Here is a 12,709-nt window from a genome sequence, read left to right as displayed (position 1 = left end):
CTAGTCAATATAATACACTATCCTTTGTTAAGTGGTGTACCAAAAGTAGGATATTCAGTGATTGTGAAATGCAATGGTTAGGTGAGGCAGTAAGTCTAGGATATTAAGTCGTTGTAATATGATATGACTAACGTATTTAGTCATTTTAATATTCTATGGTTACGTAATGTATCAGGACAAGGATAGTTGGTTATTTTGATATTCTATGATTAAGTGATGTATCAGGATTAGGATATTAGTTATTGTAATATTCTATGGTTAAGTGATGTATCAGGACTAGGATAGTTGGTTATTTTGATATTCTATGATTAAGTGATGTATCAGGATTAGGATATTAGTTATTGTAATATTCTATGGTTAAGTGATGTATCAGGACAAGGATAGTTGGTTATTTTTATATTCTATGGTTAAGTGATGTATCAGGACTAGGATAGTTGGTTATTTTGATATTCTATGGTTAAGTAATGTATCAGGACAAGGATAGTTGGTTATTTTGATATTCTATGGTTAAGTAATGTATCAGGACAAGGATAGTTGGTTATTTTGATATTCTATGTTAAGTGATGTATCAGGACAAGGATAGTTGGTTATTTTGATATTCTATGTTAAGTGATGTATCAGAACTAGGATAGTTGGTTATTTTGATATTCTATGGTGAAATTATATATCAGGACAAGGATAGTTGGTTATTTTGATATTCTATGGTTAAGTAATGTATCAGAACTAGGATAGATGGTTATTTTGATATAATATGGTGAAATTATATATCAGGACTAGGATAATTGGTTATTTTTTATATTCTATGGTTAATTGATGTATCAGGGCTAGGATAGTTGGTTATTTTTTATATTCTATGGTTAAGTAATGTATCAGGACAAGGATAGTTGGTTATTTTGATATTCTATGGTTAAGTAATGTATCAGGACAAAGATAGTTGGTTATTTTAATATTCTATGATTAAGTAATGTATCAGGACAAGGATAGTTGGTAATTTTTTATATTCTGTGGTTAAGTGATGTGTCAGGACTAGGATAGTCAGTCACTATTATGTAAGAGGAGTAAGGTAATAAGTCATTGTGAGGGTTACAATAAACATGTTTCGTTCTTCTAGGAAGAACAAACGGAATGCGATATTGATATCGACATATTGGCTTGGAGAAAATTTCATTTCGTCACGATATCGACATGCTACATTTTTTTTCTCAAAGAAAATAAGTTACCGAAATGATATCGACATGTTACAACTTTTTGGACATGTACAGAGTTGATACACTGTCAAGTCAGTAAGAAATTGCAAATTCCTTCAAAGACCTCCTGTCTCATAAAGTGGCGCCCACCCCACCCCACCCCACCCCCCACCCCCAACCGCAATTCCTGGATCCGCCCCTGTAAAAGGTATATGTTCTGAATGACTTTGCCTTTACAAAATGACTTTGAGTGACTTTTGTCTTAAAGCCATTTTTCTATCACTTAGTTGTATGATATACGATCAATACCTGTTCAAAAACTGTTGAAATAAGGAAACTTTTCCTGATATTTAAGTCTGTTGTCCGAAAGTCATTCGCACAAATACACATTTGTGATATATGATCAATAACTGTTGAATATTGTTGAAATGATTGTTTTAAAATAACATGTAAGGTTTATATTCTGAATTACCTTGACCTTTACGGAATGACTTTGAGTGACATTTGTCTAAAGGTCATTTGCGTATTACTTATTTGTGTGATATGTGATCATTATCTGTTCAAAAACTGTTGATTCAAGTAATTTATGTTCTGAGTGACCTTGACCTTTCCGAAATGACGTTTAGAGACCTTGGTCCAAAACTCCTGGTCTCAAGGAACATTTGTGATCAATTATCATCAATTTCTGATGGAAGGTTTAGAAAATATGAGCTCGGGTAGACGGACGGACAGACACGACAGCGACTATATGCAACCCCCCCCCCCTAAAATTTTCGGGAGCATATAATGAAAGATAAAATTACGGTAGTTCTATGGAACTGAGAAAATACATCCGTTTTGTGGAACTGCAGGGGTCTATGCAAACAAGTGTTTTCTATTCAACAATTAATCCAAATAAATTCTCAAAACATGACAAGTGCAAAAGTCTATTGGTGACTCTTTCAAAGCGAGATGATTATATATGAGAGCAAAAAAGTGTGTGTATTGTAAATATCTTTATTTATGACAACATGTATATATATATATATATATATATATATATATATATATATATATATATATATATATATTGATAAACTTTTGGCATTTGTCATGACTTTTCCATTTCAGCTAAAATTAAAACATTTTTGACTCCAGATCGGCTTATTTGGTTAGTTTTTATTCTTACCATAGCGTAAAAATGCGTGTCTAAAAATAGAGATCGTGACACCCCTGCCTTGGGCCCCAGGGGAGGATATCATATGTAAGAGGAGGTGACATCCTATCGGTTGTTAAAACTACAACGCTCTACCTCTGTTCTGTCTAATTTTATAGATCCTCAAATACGCGACAAGCAAAAGAAAAATACCCAGTGATTAAAAAATCAATCAAAACAAACAAAAAGGTGTGTTTACGGTATGGATAAAACATGGAAGGATATGTAAAAATGTGGACAATCTGTATATATGATTTATGTGCACTTATCTTCACTTAACACTCTGGGCCGTTAAACTTCGCCCTAGGCCAATGTTAATTATTTCAAGCATTATGTAAAATTACCACAGATCCAACATATAACCTGAATTCCAACCACTCACTCAACAAACCGTTGCGAATCGCAACAACTTCTATTAAGGTGGCTTACTACACCTTGAAAGAGTTTATCAAATCAGCACGAAGGGATTTAATCATGAAAGATATTATATGTAATAAGTATATATGTCAAAAGAGCAACAACAAAAAAGATAAAATAAAATAAAAAATAAATAAATAAATAAAATAAATGAAAAAATAAACATGCAATTTTGGAGAGACAAAACAAGATGATTCAAAAATTTATATCAATAAATAACACAAAAGACACCGGCGGGTTGAACTCGTGATCTGCGGTCCTTATTCACTGAGGTTCTTGGATTTACTCCAAATCGATCGAAGCAAAGGCGTAATAACGCAAATGAAAAGCGTAACAACGCGAAACAAACTAAGGTGTAATAATCATAAACGGAGGTATAAGAACGCGAAGGAAAAGCGTGATAACACGAAAGAAAGGTGTATTAAAGGGGCATGGACATAATTTGAGCTGAAAAATTTCAAATTTTATTTTTCCATTTTTAATGTTTATTAATATGGATGAATAGTGGAGGATATATACAACAATATTTTGAAAATGAAAACTTTCAAATTTACTTCATTTAATTTATTTCAAATGCGTAATTATGCCTTTTGATATGCGTTATTACGGCTTTTGATAGGCATTATTACGTCTTTGAGCCGTTCCTAGCAAAAACGGCCCTTATCTTATCCAACAATGTTTTTTCAAAAAAACCTCATAATGAAAAAACGTAACGTCATTTTTTGCATACTCGTAAAGAAAAAGGTCATGATTACCAATAACGAGTTGGTTGTCATCGTTGATTGACTGAAATGTTTTAACGACAATCAACATCGCCCTGATATTTTGAGGGATGTTCTCTATAGTTCACACTTTAGCACTAATATACTTAAGGACCCTTTTTGCTAGAAACGGCTCTTTTGATATCCATTATTACGCCTTTTCAACCGCGTTATTATGCTAGTTCTGAAAGGCGTTTTAACGCCTTTTTACTTCGCGTAATAACGTTTATGTTATGCGTTAGTACGCCTTTGTTTTGCGTTATTACGCCTTTCATTTCATTATTTTTCCGTGGGGATTCGAGTTAAAATAGGTCCTCAGTACCCCTTGCTTGTCGTAAGAGGCGACTAAATGGGGTGGTCCTTCGAATGAGACCATATAAACCGAGGCCCCGTGTCACAGCAGGTGTGGTACGATAAGATCTCTCTCCCTGCTCAAACGCCGTAAGCACTGAGCATAGGCCTACATTTTGCAGCCCTTCACCGGCAACGGTGACGTCTCCATAAGAGTAAAATATTCTCGAGTGGAACGTTCAACAATATACAATCAATCAATCCTTTGCGTTATTGCCGTTTGCTTCGCGTAATATTATGCCTTTATTTTGCGTTAGGGACTGGTCAATATTTACTGGGGAGTTGGGACCGGTGCAAAATGGGATAGGACACACATTTTTTTGGCTTACATACTTTTTTTTTTTTTTACTTTCAACACTGATAGGACAGCAATATGTTGGTTTTTTTTTATTGCAAATGTATCAATAAAAAAATATATAAAAGTATTTAAAACTTTTAATTCAAATCCTAGAACTTATTTATCTTACAAATTGGACGGTAAAAAAACAGACATAATAAATCAAACTGACTAGAAAAAGCTAAAAACTTTCTTAAAACATTATAACTAAAAAGACTAGGGTATTGCATATTGTGAATATTCTGAAAAATCATTAATAAACAAATTGAATAGATAAAGTGGATTAAATTCACATACGAATACTAAAACAAATCCCAAGAATATCAGTAAAACTGATGGATGCTCCCGGAAATGCATCTAACATATGAACTACTTCATTTGACGAATGACTCGCACAATGATCAATAACCGTTAAAATATTGTGTAAATGAAGGTTTCTTATTCATATATAAGGTATGTTGAGTCACATTGACCTTTATAAAATGACCTTGAGTTATCACTTATTAGTGTGATATTTAATCAATACCTGTTCAAAAACTGTTGAAATTAGGCACCTTTTCTTTATATAAGATATATGTCCTAAGTGAGTTTGACTTTTCTAAGACAGATCACATGGTTACTACCAACCAAGAGCTAATCTGGAAAAAAACCCAACCTTTTTTCAGCTGGCAATATTTCTGGTCAAAACCAGGTTGCTGTTTCAGAATTTTCTATCACATTCATTGTTTCTGAGGAAAAGGCTGTTAATTTTATAAAGCACTTGAAAACAATGAGGTTAGAAAAAGAAGGCTGACAGCTCAACAAAAGCGACAGGATGTAGCTGAAAGAACATACGAGGAAATAGACTGGAATGCAATATTTGAAGACAACTTCATTGAAAAGCAAACAGTTGTAACACTAGATAAATACATTGAACATCACAAGTTAGGTGTATTTCATAATAAGACAGAAAATGCTCAAGCTGTGAAACGTCATACTGCTACAGTGTTAGCGCTTGAAACTGAAAAAGACCAACGTGATGATGAAAATGACCTTCTCATCAGAGCCTATGACAGTTCTGACAGTTCTGATGACAGTGATGGTGTTGATACTAGTAGTGAAAGTGAAAGTGAAAAGGAAATTTATTTACCATCTTCAAGGAGTAAGGATTTCAGACAAATTCAAGGACTATTACATGTAATCTGATAATGAAGTAAGGCCAAAAAATAATTAATCTATAGTTTCTCAGGCAGCATCCGTTGAAAAAGTACCACATAGAATTTTTTCCCCCAATTCTAAATATTTTTGTTTATTTATGTAAATGAGGAACTGTTATGTTTAAAGATATTTAGGTAAAACTTTCAGAAGGTTTTATTAAAATTGTAAGGATCTTTTTGATCAAATAATTATTGAATGCAAACTCATTTATGTGCAAGTGTTTAACAATAATAGTATACGTTTATATAGTAAGTAATGTGAAGCTATTTTTTTATAGTAAATATTCATTGCTTATCCTATACATGAGAAAGAAAGAAAAGGTAACTCACTCTACAGTCAACACAAAAAGGAAAGATAAATCATGCCACAGCCAAGTAAAAAAATAAATACCTGCCGACTCCTCAAAATTGAAAGTTTTGGCATGAGAAACTAATTATTAATTTCTTTTTGGCCTAAAATTATATACATATTTTTTTATGTCTCCCATCTTCCAGGGGGGGGGGGGGGGGGTTATTGTTTTTGTACATTCTGTCTGTCTGTCACAAAATATTATGAACGCCTCTCCTCCTATAGACTTGAAACTTAGTAGATTGTTTCATTGTCATTTATGGATGTGCATATTGTCGAGACGTGAGGATCCAATTATTTTCCAAAAAGTTATAGTGGATCTAAGAGGGGTGGAGGAAGTAATTAAAATAGCTGTGAACACTGTATATTGTCAGGACAGTAGGATCCAATTGTTATCCTTAAAGTCATAGTGGATCTTAGAGGGGTGGAGTATATAAATTAGCTTTTGAACACTTCTTATATATGGCTTATCAGATAGCCTTGAAATTTTGTACAATACTTCATTATCATTTAATGATATTCACTTTGTTATGACCAAGGTATCTAACATTTTCCTACAATTTGCAGTGGACAAAGAGGAGTGTTTTATAGTTGATGGTTTTTTTTTTCATGTACAAGGGTATGTTCACTTTCCCACTAGTACCTCAGCATAGCAGTCATTATATTTGTATCATATACAACAATGACATTGGTCACATCGATGTTGAATCTTTTCTCCATCATTTTCCTCAATGCAAAAAGTATAGTTCATAATGTCCATATTCCAGTTCATGCTTTCTACAAAACAAATAATATTTTATTAGGTAGGACACCCACGTTTTTATTACACATCTGATATAGGACAGGGACCCTTTTTGTATCCTTAGAAGATAGGACATACGTTGTTTTGTTTTTTTAAAATGGTATGCACCGGTCCCACCCCCGATAAATATTGACCAGTCCCTTATTTAAAATGTGCATGTCTGTGAATATGTCTGAGAACATTTGCCATTCACTGAAAGAATTACTCGCAGACATAGTGTCAACGTCAACTAAGTGTCTAGGATCTAATCTCGGCTGAGATTCGGCTTGGCTGAATATTTGGACTTCATAATTCATGTCTGGAAATTTACTTTCAGCTTCGGCCAGTTCTAGCAATTAATATGCACTTAGGTGACACTACTGTTCGCTTCAAATAAGATAACACACACACACAAAATTATTATGATTAAAGTCAATATTTTTTTTAAAATTTATCTTCTAATTCTTCGTCATAAAGTGAAACGTCTGTATAAGAAAGCGTTTTACAAGAATTTTGAAATGTCGGCATTGACATATGTTAGCGAGCAGCGACACCTATGGGTAGAGAATAGAAAGAACACATATACTTTATCCCCCCCCCCCCCCCGGGTGGCGTGTAAATTTACACATAATACAGTATATGTGTGTACTTACAACAGAGAGTGTGGTATGTATATAACCATGGATAACGACAATTCTTATTAAGTCAGCAAGTTAAAACACCTTGTGTTTGATATATTATTTTTTAAGTAACTTTGTGACCGCAACACTCCTATCTTAATATTTAGATTAATAGTGACCTTTTAATTCCATTCAAGCATAAATTGTCTGTTGGTATTTTAGCTATTTCATATCAGTTAATTTCCCATACTATCACTATGGATCGTAAACTTCACCTTAGTTTTATTTCCCGCTGTATCTCATCGGGTTCACACCAAATGAGGCAAACCTTTTATTCACTCGGGCTCGTTCGCTTTAAAAGATGTGATACATAGTTACCATTCGGCAAACCTCGGCCGATTCCGGTACCCTACATCTAGGGTACATCTAGATGTAGATGTAGATCTAGGGTAGATGTAGGGTACCGGAATCGGCCGAGGTTTGCCGAATGACATAGTTACAAACACGTATCATATCAGGTGTAGAACTAAATTACGAATAAAAGCAAGTTCGATAGAAGAAGGCTATGTTTGGGGAAACTCGTTGAAAAAATTATTTTATCTTTTACAATGTTGTTTTTTGGGGAGGGGAGGGGGGGGGGGGCTTTTATTCATTGGATATAAAATTTGAAAGTCTTACAATATGATTGTTTTTTAATTTAATTAATATTTCTCATGGTATTGATTTTAAAATACATATGCATTAGTATGAAGTATATGAAACGGTGGATTTCGTGGATGGCTTCCTGTTCTCTTTGTAATTTCTTCCCTTGTTCATGATTAACCTTTTTATTTTGCATAATGCTGATCTCCATGTCACTGCATGTGTGGCACGATAAGATTTCTCCCTGCTCAAACGCCGTAAGCACTGAGCATAGGCCTACATTTTGCAGCCCTTCACCGACAATGGTGACATCTCCATATGAGTCAAAGATTCTCGAGTGGAACGTTCAACAATATACAATCAATCCCTTGCGTTATTGCCCTTTGCATCGCGTAATATCACGTTTGTTTTGCGTTATGTACGCTATTGATTCGCATTATTACACCTTTAAAAATAGTTCTTGTTTTCTAAGTGATCCTAATCGACTTTCGTACCATCTTGTGACGTAGTGTAGTGTCGCAAAATATATAAATCTTGTCCACATAGTGAGTTACATTGATAAACAATGCATTGCATATATATGAATAAATTTAATATTGAGTACCATTTACATGAAATGAATATATTACGAAGAGCACATGTTTTCTCTCAAAATCATAAACAATGACAGTGAGCTGCTTTACACACAAATTGTCGAAATATTTTCACGCAGGTATTTACCAGTTTGACATTCACTACGTCTCATCTAAAGCATGAATCATATTATTCAAAAAGTCCATGTCTGTGAAGATGTCTGAGAAGATATCTGAGACCATATGCCATTCACCGAAGGAATTACTCGCAGACATAGTGTCAACGTCACCAAGTGTCTCATGATCCACACAGAGTGAGTTAGATTCCAGTAGAGCACAGTCCGACACGCCCTTTATGGGATCCGCCCGCGGGGAGTCCGTTTGATCCTTGCCTCCACCATTCACTAACATTTCAGTCAATGGGTCCGTAATCATTTTGTCAGAATCATCCGAAGGAAAAAAAAGATCTTCGAAATCAGAATCCGGTGGTGCTACAAAACTTTTATTGAGCACATCATAGTCATATCCGTATATGCAATCTCGAAACTGTATTTCCTCACAAATTTCTTTTTGAAGCTTTTTGAGTGTATTGTTTATCAACACTGATCGGGTAAGAAAGTATCCACAGTCCTCCATATGTCGAAGTTTTTGTATGGACATTCTCAGAATTTTCCTTCTTTCCTCTTTGCATTCCTTAGGAGTTTTATGGGATGGAGAGCTTCTCTTCACAGGACGTCCTTCTAAATCGTCCACACATTTCCTCTTGACACCAGAATTTGACTTCATGGTCATGGCATTACTTGTTCAGATGAAATATACTACCTATCAAAAGAAGAAATAAACACACACATAAATATCAGCAATGATTTTCAAAATGCCTTAATATCAAAATTGTGCTTTCCCCTTATAATTATAATGTACAATTAACGTGACGTAACGAAGCAACATGAACCACCGTATATGTAGAATTTTTAGGGAGGAATTTTTTATGGCATTATTAACGACAGTGTTACCGCTGAAATTGATTATCGTTAATATTTCTTCCACATCGAAAGTAACAACTATCTTTCTTGGAATTATGATGTCGCTAAGATTAGCTCTCTCTAAATATATATACACCCATAATTTCTAGACAAATCATTTGCGTTTCGCTAAAATTGCCATTTATAACAAAATTTATTGATCTTAAAAATTACTTACTAGATATCCTGGATTTATGTATCCGAATGATACTTTTCTAGCTCTATAAACTGGTAAGGTACAGTGGTGTCGTAATGTTCCTAAGATTAAACAATAATTTTCGTTAATGAATTGCACTATATACCTCCACTAGAATACACGGTATGCTTAAAACATAAAAGTCGCACTTGTTTTATACCCCATTTTAATGAGGAGTATTACTCAATGCCAAAGGTGAGCTTCCTCTAGTCTCTTTGATGCACGTCAAATTGAGTACTACTCTGACACGTATAAAAACAACCATGAGTGACTTACCTGCATTTAGGGTAGTTTAATGTAATTAAATATCTCATCAAGCCAGGTTTTCTGGGATGGGCGGGGGGTTGACACCCCGATTAATGTTTTAATTTGTATACATCATCACCTAATTATTTAAAGCGCCCACAGGTAAAAATATAATTTTCAATACGATCGGTCGAGGTTTTGAACCTTCAGCGCATGACTGTTTTTACCGAGGCTAATCGGGGTTAAAAGGATAGAATTAAAGCACCTGTCTAAAATCAAGTAGCACAGTTAAAAATTGAATTTCAGGTGCGAGAGAGAGAGAGAGAGAGAGAGAGAGAGAGAGAGAGAGAGAGAATTCACCTTTGTGAGAGATCTACGAGCCTTGACAAAATCCAATTGTCCCTGCAATATAATCCTAAATGTCCAACAAGTACTAACCTCCTAAAAGAAGCTCTATAACTATTGTTTTGATACAGCGTCCTTGGGTCAATCAAATTGGATCACTAGGCCCTATCATCCATCTGAAGGGGATCAAAGTATATCCTTACAGACCCTATGTAGGATTCTTTTTTCGCATATTACATATAATTTTGATCAGACTACGATCATCAAGTCCACATTATATGTTGATTTTGACATCGTTTGGATATCGACAGTCAGTTCTTGTATTATTTCATTTAGATTGTGTTTTCCATTTTCTGTTGATATCGACGATGTCGTTTTAACATCGACAGTATAGTTTGTATTTATATAATTGGAATAACATCAATATGATATATAAGGGTTAAGATAGTCAGTCATTAAGATCTACAAGAGCTAAGAGTAACAGTTACTGTGATATACAGTGACTGGAACTGTCAGTAATGGTGAAGTAGGAGGACTAGGATACTCAGTCATTTGTGCGACCTAATAACTTTTTGAATATTAGATGAAACTCCGCGCAAGCGCGGGAAATCACAATTACTTTGAATTTTTGCACACATGAATTGAATGAACGATACCTTTAATTCAAATGAATTTCAGAACAATTTTTTAATAATTGTGTGCATTAGATATTTTATATTTATTGATATCATATACAGTAAATAAAACTTGATTAATAGGAAGTCACTTGAAGCTCCAAATTAATTAAATATTCCTTATGTAACATAAATGAACATATATATTGTAATTTCTCGTGTACATCATTACGTGAACATAACTTTGTACCTTAAAGGAGGGGGCTTATATAGGCACTGTCTGCTGCCTATCCGTAATATGTTATACATAATAAAATACTGTTTAAAAAATTGAAAAACAAAAAACAACCCCAAAAAACATATTTTTTCTGTAAGATCAGAACCAAGCATCGATAAACAACGGATTTACTTCACATCGTATTATCTTAAATTGTCATTTTTTTTTTTTAAATGGCATAGATCCGCCATCCTACTCTCATTTTTGCTCTCTCAGGGTAATTTATCAAAAACTAAAGTAGGGTTTTAATTAATTTTACAATATTTACTAATCACGAAAGATTCTATTATAGCTTACGGACTTCACCTTACATATGAAACAATATTAAAGGTGCAAGCAGTAACTCTGGAGCAAGCGTTTCAGAGATTATTGGCAAAATTTGTTAATTAATATATTGAAGTATAGATAATACACGCAAAGGAAACAGTTTGCATTGTCAACTTACAAACAACGCAAGCAATCGAAATTCAGAACTTAAAGGGGCATGGCCTCGATTTGAGCTGGACATTTTTAAATTTTATTCTAATGGTCAGCTAAAAAACTGAGATACAAGAGAGATACAGAGATTACAACTCTTTTTTATGTAAACAAGGCTCGTACGAATTGTTTTCGTTTACATAGGTTAAATATACTAGTTAAAGTAAAGCAGATTAAAGCAGATTTTTCAAATTGAGGGTTAATTCTGAATACTATCACACAGTTTCTGTAGTGTTAGTCACATCTCGTTTGTTTTCAACATAATATTTTCTATTAATCACTTAAACATGACACGAGCCTTGTTTACAAAACGAAGGATTGTGAGTTCTGTATCTCAGCTGCAACTCAACAACTGACACACACATTTTTGCTGACCATTATAGAAATACCTCAGTTAGATATTGTAAACATTAGAAATGGGGAATTTTTTTTGAAAATTTTCATTTTAAATCGTATCCATGTCCCTTTAAAGACCACTTCTTACCAGATAATTCTATGTTGTGATATGTGTGGCCACCATACTGAAAATGCTTTTCATTTTTCTCTCCAAATGTCCCGAGTTCACTGATCATAGATTTAATCTAGTTACATCTATCAATGAAATGTAACTTGCTGTTTCTTATTTACCGAAGGTCTAAGTTTTAAAGTCAAATAATTTTCTTTTGAAATTGTTCTAAAGTATATTTTAGATACTAAAAAGCTTTCATTGTGATGACCCGAGAGTTTATTGCTGACCGCGATGACGATTACAATTTTTTTTTTTGTTAATCCGAGGCCAAATAGCAGGTCATTACATTTTCTTAAATTTCACACTAATGCGTTGAGTAGGTAATTTGAGTTATTCGCACGTTTGTCAATGTTTGTATTTGTTTGAGAAGAACGCAACGAGAGGAAGGTATTAGCTTGTGTTCATCTTGTCAAAATGAATTAATTAACTGTTGACATGCTAAATATTCCAAGATTTTAAAAAATTGAAGGGGAAAAAATGTCATATATAGCTTGACTGAAATGTGTTTATCAAATTTTAGCATTTTTATGACAAATTATGTGCATTGAGGAAATTTGGGAACCGGTTGAAATAACAACAATGGCAAATTTGAGATTTACTGAGGAATCTGAATGTT

General features: G+C 33.8%; 1 protein-coding gene across 1 annotated transcript; it reads right to left on the bottom strand.

The window, feature by feature from the left end:
• Nucleotides 1-8,471: 8,471 nt before the first annotated feature.
• On the bottom strand, nt 8,472-9,232 carry LOC125649512 (uncharacterized). The gene has a single exon (XM_048877087.2). It carries the CDS (start codon nt 9,198-9,200, stop codon nt 8,571-8,573), a length of 630 nt encoding a protein of 209 aa, XP_048733044.1. The 5' UTR covers nt 9,201-9,232; the 3' UTR covers nt 8,472-8,570.
• Between the last annotated feature and the right edge of the window lie 3,477 nt (nt 9,233-12,709).

Source organism: Ostrea edulis, chromosome 5 (genome assembly GCF_947568905.1).
Source record: "Ostrea edulis chromosome 5, xbOstEdul1.1, whole genome shotgun sequence".
NCBI lineage: Eukaryota > Metazoa > Mollusca > Bivalvia > Ostreida > Ostreidae > Ostrea > Ostrea edulis.
The sequence above is the reverse complement of the archived record's forward strand: the minus strand, read 5'-3'. Positions and strand labels throughout refer to the sequence as shown.

Bases quoted from the DNA above. Each gene is read 5' to 3' on its own strand.
- LOC125649512 (XM_048877087.2), bottom strand. From the start codon at position 9,200: ATGACCATGAAGTCAAATTCTGGTGTCAAGAGGAAATGTGTGGACGAT.